The 14,970-nt window shown below is 38.7% G+C and overlaps 2 protein-coding genes across 5 annotated transcripts in view; both read right to left on the reverse strand.

Annotated features, from left to right (window-relative positions):
* The window catches only part of LOC146473882 (uncharacterized), a 195,543-nt gene that overhangs the window by 127,461 nt on the left and 53,112 nt on the right, over window positions 1-14,970 (reverse strand). The window lies entirely within an intron of this gene.
* On the reverse strand, window positions 3,746-12,441 carry LOC146473884 (putative serine/threonine-protein kinase kinX). Its single transcript, XM_085117888.1, has 5 exons — window positions 12,138-12,441; window positions 8,825-9,855; window positions 6,351-7,969; window positions 4,206-6,114; window positions 3,746-4,066 (listed from the first exon to the last, which is right to left on the reverse strand). The coding sequence occupies exons 2-3, from the start codon at window positions 9,782-9,784 to the stop codon at window positions 7,763-7,765; spliced, it is 1,167 nt and encodes a 388-aa protein (XP_084974014.1). The 5' UTR covers window positions 9,785-9,855; window positions 12,138-12,441; the 3' UTR covers window positions 3,746-4,066; window positions 4,206-6,114; window positions 6,351-7,762.

Consider the following 14,970-nt stretch of genomic DNA (forward strand, 5'->3'; position numbering starts at 1 on the left):
CTCTCACCGTGTCGCTGTCGTATTAAGTTTTCTCAAGAGGTCTTCCTCTCTTGGCTCACTCATGATGTCCAGAAATGTAGGCTTATGAGTTCATGAACTGTATGATAGATATCACAAGGTGTCCCCAACCTTAATTCTTACTAAAACACAAATACCAAAAGGTCTGTTTTATATGAAGTACCCAAATTTCAGGGTAAGGTGCATTTTTGGACATAAGTGATCAAACGAACAAAGTAGGTTAACGTGTAAAAGCATATAACGTACTATATGATTCACTGCCGACGATTCCAAACCCGGTATGCTGCGTTCAAGGCAGACGTGATAACCACTACAATACAGGCGAATCCACAGTGACAGCAGACGAAATAACACTGCTTATTCTTATTACATCACTAAATATAAGATCATGGGGTCAGTCACTCAACACAGAGAGTCGGATTTCACTGTAATACAGTGACCTGAATATTCTAATTAATTTCTTCTCTTACTTGTTCGTTTGATATAACAGGTCATTACAGTGATCATATTTGAAAATATGTCTGATTCACTTAGTATGAATATTCCCTGCTGTCTTTGTTATGTCATACACTACGGGGGGGGGAGGAGGGGGTACTCAACAAAGTTTTACACTGGGAGGCTCTACTCCGAGGTCCGAACCCTTCCCCTTTTTTAAAATATATCATTTTTGACAGGAAAGGAAACTCTTTTAACATACTGCATTTATCAACACAGGAGAAGTACGGAAAATCAAACAACAAATAGCTAATAATCAACTAATCTTAACTACATGATTGAATGCCTGAGATGTAAAAATCAGTACGGAGGAGAAACTAAACACATGCTTATTTCGTGCACGCTTTAGAGAACACAGACAAGCCACTAAAACTCCTAATCTCTCTAATGAACTTCAACTTGCCGGTTCACTGTGTTTAAGACATAAGGTTAATTACAGCCCAACAACAACGGATCCCCTATTGGCCCAAATAAACTGTGCGCTTTTGCCGTAGTGTCAGTCCTGCAATCAGTTTGGTTTATTCGCTGACACGTGCATTTCTACCACAAGAGATCTGGCAACGATAAGCACAGGCAAACCACCCTCTGTTTGTGTGGTGTAATGACTGCTTGCAACTTGAGACACGATCGGTTAAAATTTCTTACTGAGTAGCGATATTTAAAGTCACCTTTTAACCTTTATGTTGAAATAAAGTTTCAAGGAAATGTTAATTGAGTCACGTATACAGTCAACTCTCTCATGCGACCACTTCTCGTAAGCGACCACCTCCCGTAAGCGACCACTTCGTAAACAACCGTTTTGTTTCTCAGTTAAATACCGTTTCAAGAGCTCTCTTGTAAGCGACCACCACTCAATTTCTTAAGAGACCGCGACCACTTTTTAGGCCAGAAATTACACATATTCTTTTGTTTTCCGTTTCTGGTAAGCGACCACCCAACATAATCACGTATGATCGTTAGTAAATCATTTATTAGAAGTGACAAAAGTTTAATTTTTAATGACGCTACCCCGGACTGCTGACAGATAGTAACAGTTTACAGACAGAGAAGATGGCTATAATTAGATCTGTAGGTAAACGGGACAGATCTGTTGCTAAATGTTATACAAAGTTTCATCAGAAGAATGAATTAATGTGAAAAAATCAAATAAATTAGTTTATATTTGCCTAATTTAGCTGCTAGGGTAAAATTACGCTTATTTTGTTGATCTCAAGTTCCCGTAAGCGACCACCTCCCGTAAGCGACCACTTTGTCGTGCACCAAGGGTGGTCGCTTACGAGAGAATTGACTGTACCTCCAGCCTGAAAAAGGCCCCCCTTTAGGGCAGAGCCTCACCGTATAGACCATTATAGAGAGTACCCACCCCCTTCCCCCGTACACTACCTTATTAGGTTTCTTAGTCTTTACGAAGGTTTCCAGGAAGCAATTAAAGTTACGAGTTGTCACGCTCAAGAGAACTTGTAACGGGAAGCATAAATTTTCATTTGGCGGCAGCGGTTTTTTAGGCATTTAGTTGCTTTCGTTTTGGTTTTGCCGAGGGAATGGTTTAGCCGAAGGACACGAAACTGCGCCTGATCGTAAGTTTAATACCCCGCCGAGCTACTATGCAGCAGTTAAAAGCTATCGTTTCCTCTTCTGGATAATGGCTCTTCAGGAAAGACCACCACAACAGTATCCTTGTCATATTAAATATCACTCAAAAGTGTAGTGCATTTGTACTGTAGTTTAGCCTTTGTGGCGTCGTGTGATGTTCTACGGGATGTTTTGTTGTTGTTGTTGTTTTGTTTTGTTTTGTTTGTATTCCTAAACTCCTTGATTTTTGAAATCTTCGTTGACCACCAGCTTCTGGAGGTTCACAGCAAAGTAAGCGTTGATTCCCGCCCTGACCGATTAGATCATGTCGACTGCCTAGCTATTGTACTGTCATGTCGAAGTCATCTAATTAGCATGAATTGTGTAGGCTAGTAAAATTATTTTTCTCTGGAAGAACAGGTGCAATTGTAAACTCGTTTCTCTTAGAAATAGAACTTAAGAATGATAAATACAGAAAGCGCTGGTATTGAAAGTTTTGACTCCATTTTATACTGAACATAGTTTGCTATAGGCGCGCAACAAAACTGATCTGTTGTTGATTTAGAGTTGGTTTTCTGCAAAACACATTGTTTTCTCAGTTGCAATTAAACAAGGACGTTTTTAGAACAGCCCAACTTCAAAAATGGAGAACGTTCATTAGTCGAGTTTTCATGATTGTTCCTGGCTGTTATTTGAGGAGCGATATCACCGGTGCAAGCCAACAATAACCTTCAGCTTTTACGAATGTCAGGAAAGCCAATTCCATTACACACAAAGAGAACAAAAGTAGCTGGCACATGTAGAGGAGGTTGAAGTAAGTATAATCATAGATAACAATGCGCAGGATATACTGGCCCATATTTACACTCTCTATATATTTACTATTAAGACAGAATAGATTTAGCCTTTAACAGTCTGCATGATTCATTTTTAAAAAATAGCTGCGCTAACCGATTTCAAAGTGCCTCTTATCAACGCGCGTATGCGCCTGGGGTGACATGGTCCGTCGACTGCTTTAAAAAATGAATGCTGGCAGATGTAGCTGGATTAGCCCGAATAAGCTCATTCTCGACTGCAGAGCTCTTCCCTTTTTGCGCATGACTGATGGCGGGAAGGAGCGGCTCTGGGGTCGGGAATGGTGTAAGCTTGAACAAACACTGACTCAGTTAATACCCAAGTTCTTCCGGACATCTCGAAAACTTGTAATTTTTTCCAAAGTCTCGAGTAGCCCTTTAATCTCGTCTTAACCTTGAAGCACGGAGTCTAGTTTACACATTGCCGTACAATCAAATCATTGAAACTTTTCAAGGCTAACTTACCAAGACAAGCATATTTCTTTAATGGACGATTAGCAAACGAAATTGCGGCCAACTGAGCTAAGACAAGCGCAAGCAACATTTTCTTGAATTTTCACGTGTGAATCGGTGTGACATAAGCGCTTAGCACTTTTTACCGCACAAGAGCTTAGCAGTGCTGCGCATGTCGCCTCTTTTTTTGTGCTTATTTCACTAATGGGAACCAATGTAAGATAAGTACGAGGATAAAAATGAAGAAAATCAAAGGCTCTGCGCGTCTGACGCTTATCTCACAAGGGAGAACCAGGCTTACACCTTCAAATGTGGCATTTAAAGCTGAACCTGGTTTCCTCTAATCATCACAATTAGTGAAAACATACTTTACTTCACCCTTTATCTTCAAAGTAAGGACAATGACCCTGTTCTTTAAACAAGTTTTTTTTATGTCCATAGGTATTTTCTTTTCTACAAAAATAGCTTCTACTCTAATCTTACGAGAAACGATCCGAATTCTATAATTGATTTTGAATCAATTTCCTAAAATGGCGCTAAAATAAAATATGTTAATTTGAATGTAATACAAGAAAAATAAATTTTACATTTTCTTCAGCGCTCTAAAAACAAGAATTTTCTAACAAAAATAAGAACAAATATACGTCCTGGTACTTTTCAGACCCTACAAGAGGCTTGTTATGAAAGGGCCCGGTGGAGAAATGGCGCAATTATATTAAGTGTAATTTGTCGTGCATTCAAATTAAAATTAATTTGTTCTAGTATGGGATGCATACAGACTGATTCTTGTGTCACTTGTTCTTGCACATTTACTTTGTGATTTTTAAAAAGAGCTCGAATGCCCAAAAAGCTTATGAAAACTAAACCAACTGTCAAGTGATGCCTTTTCTATTGTTTTAAGCGATAACAAATCTTTAGGCCAAATTAGAGCCTACAGACTTGCTGTTACGTTAAGAGCTTTTAGCTTTAAACGGATGAGAAAGGAACCACTCAAGAGTTAGATGCCAGGGCCAAATAACCACTTACGCTCCTTTTCTATCAGGCCCTTACATTGAAATTGGTAGATATGATACATTGCCGAGGGACAATAGGCCCTTCCTACTTGTCGATCTAATCAAACTGAAGACGAAATTCACTTGCTTTTCTACTTTCCTTAATGTACTCTAAATTTAGGGACGGGCTTTCAAGAAAGTACAGTATCACCGTCCAAATACCAAAAATAATTGATACTCTATTGATGAAAATCCTATTATCATCATGCTTTGATATCATGGCCAACAAATTATTTTCAATTAAGACTGATGTAACTTAATTTCTCTTCCTCTATCTTTAACAAATTGCAGTATGTTTTTTTAGTTTGCTAATGCATCGATCAATTCGAACCTTCAACATCCTCTCCGGGCATATCCCGGGCATTTGTCCGTGTACCATGCCTGATTCATCGGGGTGTGGAATTTTCCAAGGACAGGATTTCGCATTTGTGAGCGAACGGCACACTCAAAACGGCTTCAAAATAGTTTTGAAGGTGTCATTAATATATCAATGTTTGCAAAGTGTGAATAATTAATGATCGATTAAAGCTGAGAATGCTTCCTCAAGGAGAGGTCTGGGAGCATTTAAATTGTAGGGCATTGAACTGCTTTTTGGCCCCGCGTGGCGGAAATTTAAACGGCCTAATTTTCAATAGTTCAAATGCCCAGGGGGATGTTACAGTTTCGAATTGATCGGCATATAAGTTCCGTGCTTTTGCAATACTGTATGATTTCTATGGTCATGCATTTAAATATAGTCGAACCTCCACTAATTATAACGGCCACCGGCCACCTCTCTACAACGGCCACATTTTTTTGTCCCGGCGGACAGTCCATACATTAGTTCTTGTTTAAACCTCTCTACAACGGCAACGGCCACCAAAGTGCGTCCCCAATTGCCAAAATAACCTCTCGACAACGGCCAGTACAGTTCTTTTTTGTAAAAACCTGGTTTTATAAACTGATGCAGTAATCGACATTTATCTTCGGAACATTCCGTTTCTGTACCCATTTTAACGATATACGTATTTTGATTGTGTTCCATTTATATGCTGCAGTAAGCGAACCTTGCTCGTTTCGTCTCGTTAACATTTTGATTCAAAACATTATTTACGTTTTATTGTGTATTTTATCTATACATATTATTTAATATTGGATTGCTGTTACAGGCTACAGTAAGCATGAACTTGGCACAATAAGCATGTTGTACTTCCCGAAAAAAAGGTGTCATATTACACCCCCACCTCCCCATAACGGCCACCTTTCCATAACGGCCACTTTCTTCTGTCCCCAAGGTGGCCGTTGTGGAGAGGTTCAACTGTATACCAGTTGTTGCTGTGGCTGTTACTCTACGAATCTCTTAAAAAGAAAGAACCTACGAGCAGCTGAAGGTTCATGTTGCCTGTCAAAGGTTTTCATACACGGCTTTTCACTCTTAACACTCGACGGCTTTCTTAACATCAAACCCAGGCCCTGCGGGTTTATTTACATTTGTTGTCAGCGCGACAAGCTCTGCTCATTCTTTTCTGTTGCTTAAGAAGCAACGGCACGAAACAGTTTATTTTTGAAAAGTTAATTATCGAACCGAGCCTTAATTTTTTTTGCCCAGCAACATGTACCTCATCTTTAATAAACAGCATGACACGAAATAAATTACAGCATGATACTTGCGTACAAAGTACTTCAAGAGACTATGAGGTAAGAGAGCGAATCCCCCATACATGCCCCTCTTCCTATGAACATTTTTTTCAATCTATTTTTGTTTGCGTTGCTATTTTAATGTCGACATTTTGTTGGTCAGTTAGAATGACGTCATTTAATTTAACTCAAAATAGCATGGCGCGAACTAAAAAAAGATTGAAAATAATTATCATGGGGCACAGGGATTCGCTCTCTTACCTCATAGTCTCTTGAGTACTTTTAGTACGTCGTATATACGATTATTTCTGAATCTTTACAACACTACGTTACAAATCTTACCAATACTCCCTAACTGATGTACAGAATTCACGGCATTTTTTGAACATACTTTTACAGTTACAGATATAGTAGCCGCTAAGAGAGGATTCATCCTCTCTTGTAGCCATTTAAGGCGTAAGGCTCGAACGCACGAGATTACTCCTTAGTTCACTCGCTTTTATTACACTGTGATTGCGTTTTAAAGAAATGGCTTCAAATTTGACATTCTGATTTTTAGTTTTCTCCTCGCTGATAAAACAAGCGACGGATATCGAATCAGACGACTGTTCTTATCTGATAACTATCGTCCGATTTTGTTACCACGTGACAGGTATTGTCTAATGAGAGCACAGCGCTTATAGCATATAAAGTATAACTAATTAAATTATCATAACACTAATGATTACTCTTGGTTAATTGTATGAGAAATAGAGCTAGCAAATAAGTTAAATATTCAATAAAAGCAATATTTAGGGCCTTTTACGATAACTTTCGTAAAACTGCAAAACAGTGAAAGAGCCATTCAGTGCCTGAGGCACCACAAAACGCTTTTGATCAATCACTGGCTGATCCACAAGGCGAACTTACAACACGTGATCACGTGACATCTTATCATAAAGTAGTTTGTGGTAAACACGATTGACCAAAAACGTTACCTGACTACCTACATTGTAATCTCCACAAAACAAATAGTTAAGAAAAGGCAACCGTTTGAGGTTTTCTTTTTTTTGAAAGTCATATTAAAATGCTTTTGAGGCCATAACTTTCCCTGACATTCCAATTTAATTGAATACATCTAAAACTAAAAAAAAGACAATTGAAAATGATACATGGGAATGACAAAAAATACGTTAAAAGAATATTCAATTTGCAAATGACTACAAACACAAACCTTCCTGTATCAAACAGCGACATTTCAGATGAAAATCGCTAAATTCTAAGACTACAATGACTCTTACGCTGGCTGCACACGAGCAAGGTTTCCTCCTAAAGCCTGCTTGACAAGGAGGAACACATGTTCAACCTTCCCAGAGGAACAGGTCAAAATCGTAAAAAATAGAAAAAAATACCTTTGTCTTTTAAGACCAGCCGACCGTAGTGACTACACAAGTCTTTCAGAAGGTAGAAAGTAAAATTTCACAATTTTTTTTTTCCAGAGAAGTCCTGATTTTTTTTTTTTTTTAAGTTTTTAGTTCTAAAAGAGTAATACGAAAAAAAAAAAACTGCAATTCTAGTGTAAACGACTTTAAAACCCACAGCAGGCGACCTCTCCGTTGGCACTGCTGCCTTGCCACTCTCAACGTACAAAGTCCACGTAGAAGAGCGGTTTTTATATTGGAAAAGGTAATTAAAACTCACATGTCTTTAAGATAATAATGACTACGATGTGTCATCAAACTGCTCCAGTGTCTCAATGACCTCGTCCATGTCTGGTCTCAGATCAGGATCCTCTTCCAGGCATCGTTTTACCAAGTCTCTAAACTCTCGGTTGTTCATACGTGCCACTTGTTCATTTCGCCTCTCGATTTCTGGTGATTCCCGGATGCACATTTCACAAAGGAGAACTCCAAAACTGTAAACATCAACCTAAACAACAATAAAGGGATTTCACTCCTTACTTATTTGAACTTCTAATTTCTTTAACCAAAACCTAACCTGATTATCAGACCTTTCTAAGGGGAGGTGGGAGGGGGACTGGCCTTGGAGTGAACCTTGTGAAATCAAAAGTTGTCATCAATGGCATGCTTCGATTCCCTCAAGCTATACCACATTTTCAAACTATTCAAACTTTAGTCAGTTTTTGTTGGTTTCAAGCGACAAAAATGGTAACGCCCTTCATTTTAAATGACGTCGATTATCTCGAAATCTAGATGATCACTTTACAACGAAACTTTCATGATAAAACTACTTGACCTGGATACCCTGTCGGCGAACTTTGAAAAAAGTCTGTGAGAGTGTTTTCAAGTAAATAAAAAATCAATTATTACGGGTACATTGTAGCATTTTTCGCTAAAATCTTAAAACATATAAAACTTATCACTTTCTCATTTCTTTCGAAAGGTCTTTTTTCATAGCAAAACGTTCTACATTCGACAGAAATTAGACAGTGATAAGTTTTATTTTTCTCGAGATTTTCACGAAAAATACCAAAAATCTGCCCGTAATAATTGATTTTTTATTTACATGGAAACACTCTCACAGACTTCTTTCTAAGTTCGCATGCAACTATATTTCGGCCTGTATTTTAAAAATGCAATCAAATTGGTGTATCATTAAACATTTTTTTGATTCAGTTTTCACGTGATAATAACACTATCAAGAGCTTGGTATTTGTTGTCTACCTTGACGACTTTTGTTTTGATTAATAGCCCCAATCTTTGCCTTCATAAATTTTCGCTGTCATGCTAAGCCTCATCCAACAAAAGCTTATCATCCACTAACCTTAACTGTTTGATAACGGGTAGCAGCTTCAGGTGCACTATATATCATAGCCCCTGGGGACCTCGTCATCATCTCTTCCACCAATCTAGCGGTGCCATAATCTGACAATTTCCCTCTCCACTTTTTACCACGTCGCCATAGCAACACGTTTGCACTGCTGACATCACGGTGAACAATGGAAGTGGGTTTTCTCTGGTGGAGATAGTTAAGTGCCCGAGCTACATCAAGGCAGATAATAGCAATTTCAGCATCAGAGAGTTTCTTTTTTGGATGTTCATGTAACAATTTTCGCAAACTTTTTTCCATAAGCTCAGTCACAAACAGAGGATTCTCTTCATCATTTGTTGCTCCAATGAACTGCAATAAGCAAGGATGACGGCAGCGCGAAGCTATGTCCATTTCGCGTTGAAATAATTTGCGTTCATGAGGAGCAAGAGAATGAAGTTTCTTTATGGCTACAGCACAGCCACAGTACCTGCCCTCGAGAACAAATCCACATCCTCCGCTCCCTAGGCATGTATTTGTAACTTGAATGTCTTCGCGTGAAATGACCCAGTCACGTGTCTCTAACTGGGATTTATAATAATCTTTACTTTGATTGGTTTCTGAAAGAGCTTTATTTAGTACAACATTTTCCTGTTCTTGGTCCCTCAGCTCCTTTTCTAGGGTTTGTAGCTTGATTTTGAAATCTTCTTCTTTTGCCTTCGATTCTTTTTGGCTGGTTCTCAATTGCTGCACTATACTCTCCAACTCTTCCTTGTGTGCTTTCTTTAGTACAACATTATCCTCTTCTTTGTCACTCAGCTTCTTTTCTAGGGTTTGTAGATTTATTTTGAAATCTTCTTCTTTTGCCTTCGATTCTTTTTGGTTGGTCCTCAATTGCTGCACTATACCCTCCAACACTTTCTTTTGTCTTTTGTAATATCCTAACGAACCAATTAACTCATCTTCTGACTTCATTGGCCCCTTGAACGGGCAACCACGAACGGACGAAGCACTGGAGTCGTCCTCATCATCATATCTCAGATATACTGGTAGATCAAGAAAAATTAGAAACCTAAATGCAAAGAACTGTTATGAAATGACATAAAACTGATCTCACTTCATGGATTACGGTGTTTCTTGATATATACGATAACGTGATAAATAAAGCTGCGCGCACACTAAAAAGATCAGATTACGAACGGTTTCAGTACAAAATTAAACATAACGATGCTATTTCTTTGAAAACCAAATGGGACTTCTAAGCACAGCTAGCATTCTTGCCCATCCGCATAACGGTGTTCACAACAGTGACACCCCCGCGTGCATGTTGCGTCCTTAAGGCCATTGCCGGTACTATATGCCACCAAAACATCTAGCTTTCAAAACAAAAAGGAAGTGGCAAAATGTGGGGTGAAATGGAGGACATTTATACGTTGAAATTAAGCAAATCCGGCTCTAAGGGGATTCGAACCTATGATCATTGCGATTCCTGGGCTGGTCACAAGACGTCTTATCATGGGAATAATAGTAGTGTCTAAGAAAAGAACGGTCATGTTGAAACGCAGACCATGCAGACTGCAGACTGCAGACTGAGTGTTATTTTTTTTCTTGTACCTTACGTTTTCTTGTAATTTTCTCATTTTTTAGCCATAACCATAACAGGTACACATATGATGCGTTTCAAGGCTTTTTCGAAGGGCTGAAAATGGCACAAGTTGGGTATAATTGGAAAGGCACTGTGGCTCCCGTCTGGATTAGATAAAAAAAGCGTCCAGTTATCCTTCCAAGAACCTCCGTAAATTTTGTTCCTTTCATCGTGTTGTTGCCAAATTTAACTTGATACATGTGAAGGAATTTGGTTGCCTAGCACGTGACCAAAATCTTGCCAGTGTTTTCAGCGTGGCAATTCCTTTCCACGTTCGAACAACGGCTTCTGCCAATGTTTTATAACTGACATAAGTACAATCAACTCTCTCGTAACCTTGGTGCAAGACAAAGTGGTCGCTTACGGGAAAGATCAACAAAATAAGCGTAATTTTACCTTAGCAGCTAAATTAAGCAAATAGAAACTAATTTATTTGATTTTTTCACATTTATTCATTCTTCTGATGAAACTTTGTATAACATTTCGGAACAGATTTGTCCCGTTTATCTACAGATCTAATTATAGCCATCTTCTCTGTCTGTAAACTGTTATTATCTGTCAGCAGTCCGGAGTAGCGTCATTAAAAATTAAACTTTTGTCACTTCTAAGTGATGATTTCACTAACTATCATACGTGATTATGTTGGGTGGTCGCTTACCAGAAACAGAAAACAAAAGAATATGTGTAATTTCTGGCCTAAAAAGTGGTCGCGGTCTCTTAAGAAATTGAGTGGTGGTCGCTTACAGGAGAGAGCTATAGAAACAGTATTTAACTGAGAAACAAAACGGTTGTTTACGAAGTGGTCGCTTACGGGAGGTGGTCGCTCACGAGAAGTGGTCGCTATGAGAGAGTTGACTGTAGAAGCTTTAAAATTTGCAAAAGTTGCTATTTTGGCTTTATCAAAGTGAACGTACAGAATATAGAAAATTGTAAAGCGTTGCGGTACTAAGTAGACTCGCAGTGATCACCTGCACCGTAACAAAGGAAACGGGAAACTAGTGAAAGTATTTACTACTTTAATTAATGTCTTACAAGAAAAATTAAGGTACAAGTAAAAAAAAAAACCCTCCTTTTGCACTGTCTGCACGATCTGCACAGTCTGCAGTCTGCATGGTCTGCGTTTCAACATGACCGGTCTAAGAAAGTCCAAACCAGTGGAGAGAGAATACGCCAGAGGTGGCCTAGTTTTATTCATTTTATATTATGGATGTGCAAAGTTAGCTTTATTTAATGTTTGGATTCTACGATATTTTCTTCCCCATACAATTCTAATAAAGCTCTCAAATTTCCAACGGACGCATCCCGTTCCCTCTAATTATAATTATTCCTCGTTCTCTCGTAACGTGAACTTAGGCTGCCTGTGGTTGAAATAAAGTAAAATTAATTAGCCATTAGGAATGAAAGACTTTCTTGGAATTCTATGGTGGGAAAACAGTTCTGAACGAGTACCGAGAGTCAAGGTGGTTGAAAGTATATCGCTTTCAAAACACCAAAGTGTCTTTCCAAACGCTGTTCCATATATCATTGTATGAATGAGCCATATTTCAGGACATGTTTATTTGTTTTCTTTCTTCTTCTACTTTTCCGTTTATTCCATTGTCGAATCAAAGAGTATGAAAAGCTGAAAACAAATTTATTTCCATTAGCACCACAAATTCGTTTCGCCTGGTGACGATGGACTACCTGTTTTATCATTCCGCGTCTCATCATCTGATAGAACTTCTTCAGTTTTCGCCTGTGTCGTTTCTTCAGCGACTGAATCTTCACTGTCATCAAGCTCCTACACGAATATCAACAAAAACCGTATTCAAAATTAGCTAAGGTTCTCAATATCGTTCTGTCACAGTCGTTTCATCAACAGATTTCCAAACCACCACTGGCAGAATTTCTAAGAAATGAGTCATTTTCTACCATGCCCAGTCTACAGGTACTGATACACGAGGATAGAAAAAAAAAGTGCTGTTCCATTTTCCATCTATTTTGCCAGAAAGAACAGACCCGAAGATGTCTGACAGTGATCCAAATTTATCATGCGTGAGTCTGACAGCTCCAGTTCCAAAATACGCTTTACATTCATTACTTTCATAAATTTTAATGCAAGCACTTTATTTGCGTGAGGATTTGAGGACGGCGGCTAAAAGGTCTTCTCAATGCATGCCACAAGTAAATCCTGATTATCAATGCCTTCGCACAAAATAATGCCAATTTGGGTACTCTTACATGCAATCTGGTGCAATCTGGAAAGAAGAATATCAGGATTACATCATTACAATGGATTTTACCAGATGCAAAGTGTACGAAGATCTGGATACAAGAATAGAGCTAAGTACGCAACTTTACACATCAGGCCCGTAGCAGGGGGAGGGGCAGGGGGGTTTGTTTTTAGGGGAACCAGGTTAGGGTTAGGGTTAGGCTAATCAGGTTGGAGAACATGACTGATTTTACCAGATGTTTTCTCTGAAGACATTCTGGGTACAAGATTATGTGTATTAACAAGGTTTGTTTTTCTTCATTGTACTTTATTTGTTTTAAAGTAATTTTAATACAAACAAATGTATTAATTTGTTTTTTGCTTGCTAGCCTAATGCATGAAGGCTAAAAAATTCTTAATTTTAGTTTGACTTTGAAACTGACCTCCAAATATTTTAAGTTAACCTAATTAAATTATTAAGAAAGAGCATTCATAATAATTACTGTTATATTTACCATTCCTCCTTAATATAAATTAAAGCAATAATTAAAGCACTAATTAATGCAAGCTAATTTGGGGATGAATATATAATCTATAAACAGTTTGTTTACGTCCAGTCCTTCTTCAAAAGTGAAATTAGGAAACTTCACATGGTAGTCCACGTAAAAGAAACGGCAAAAAAGATGTACCAAAAAGTGTGATGGAGGTGCAAAGTTATTTTTTTACTTACTAAATCTACTTTTTTCTGTTTTTTTTTTTATGTTCTCGTTGCATCTTAAACTCCCCAATCAGCCGGGTTTTTTGGGGTTGACCGGGGGGGGGGGGGGTAGTTTTGTTTAACCATTTTGCTGAGCCCCCTCAGTTGTTTTAGCCTTGCTACGGGCCTGCACATTTATAAGACACAATCAAACATACTGAAAAAGATGGTGACTGGTACATTTAAGGCTGCTTTCCATATGATCGCGGATCGCAGATCGCAGATCGCAATAAGGTCTGCGATCATGTGGAAAGATACTTCTGAGATCGTCTGCCGGATCCCGCGATCGTGATCGCAGACGATCGCAGAAGATAGAACCATGTTTTATCTCCTGCGATCGTCTGCGATCACCTGTGATCCCCTGCGATCAATTGCGATTGTGCGATCATATGGAAACCAAAGTTTTGCGATCCGCGATCGAAACGCATCCCATAATATTTCGGGCTCTCCCCACGATTCAACGCTCGTGTGTTCGATTGCCGGTAGGAACGGTCTAAGTAGCAACACTCATTTCGTTGTCATTTCGAGGAATTTATGGAGGAAGTTGCTCGTTATAAATGTGTTTACCATTGCAGCGCAAAGATTTTAAAGACAAGGACAAAAAGGCCAACTGTTGGGACAAAATCGGGCAGAAGTTTAATTTATCGGCCGGGGAAGCGGAGGCCAAATTTCGCAACATAAGAACTGCGTACGGTCGTTATCGAATCCAAAACGGATGTTTTCGACGGTTTTAGAGCTGACGACGACTCGCTTCATGACAAACAGAAGAAGTAAATTTGCTTGCGACAAAATTTCCGCTCTTCCACGTTCGCGATGTTGTTTGCTTTTCAGCCTACACGCGCGTGTATATTTGACATTTCCGCTGACCAAAACGTATGGCTACGGTCGGCTCTGCGATCGTTGCGATTATATGGAAACAGCCTTTTTTGCGATCGTCTGCGATTGTTTGCGATCTGCGATCTGCGATCTACGATCGTCTGCAATCATATGGAAACCAGTGTTTACCCATAATTCTTAGCGTACGAAAATCCGAAAAACAGTCAATCCCTGTGAAGACACACAAAAATTCTAAAAGCTCCAAACCTAGCATGCACAATGTTGTCAGTGCAGGGACAAATTTGGGGAATAAACATGGCTTTCTAGGTGCCTATTGGCCGTGCTAGGTTTACAAGGTATTGTTATAAAATGTACAGCCGCCATCTTTTTCCATATACAGTGGCAGTTACATTTTACAGATTTAGCACAGCAGATTATACACAAAGAATCTGCAGTTTGCTAATTTTTAAAAGCCAGACGTTTTTTAATAAACAAAATCATATTATGTCTGATTCAACCGTAATGCTAATTAAGTAATTGAACATGACAAGCTCTGTTGCACTAACATCATGCTAAAATTTAAATGTCATGCTTGCGCCAGACTCAATGCAAATATTGTGCTCCAAAATTCTTTTGGTTTAAACATTTTCAAACCAGTTTGATTTTTATTTTGCTTTGTCTCAGATTATGGTAATGATATACTGCACAAAAGAATACAAAAACTAAACTGGTTTGAAAAATTTTAAACCAAA

The sequence above is a fragment of the Pavona decussata genome, unplaced genomic scaffold (assembly GCF_977016875.1).
Source record: "Pavona decussata unplaced genomic scaffold, jaPavDecu1.1 SCAFFOLD_92, whole genome shotgun sequence".
In the NCBI taxonomy this organism is placed as follows: domain Eukaryota; kingdom Metazoa; phylum Cnidaria; class Anthozoa; order Scleractinia; family Agariciidae; genus Pavona; species Pavona decussata.

Bases quoted from the DNA above. Each gene is read 5' to 3' on its own strand.
- LOC146473884 (XM_085117888.1), bottom strand. From the start codon at position 9,784: ATGAAGTCAGAAGATGAGTTAATTGGTTCGTTAGGATATTACAAAAGA. The intron at 7,970-8,824 runs GTTAGTGGATGA...ATTGTTGTTTAG, and splicing joins CCCGTTATCAAACAGTTAAG to GTTGATGTTTACAGTTTTGG.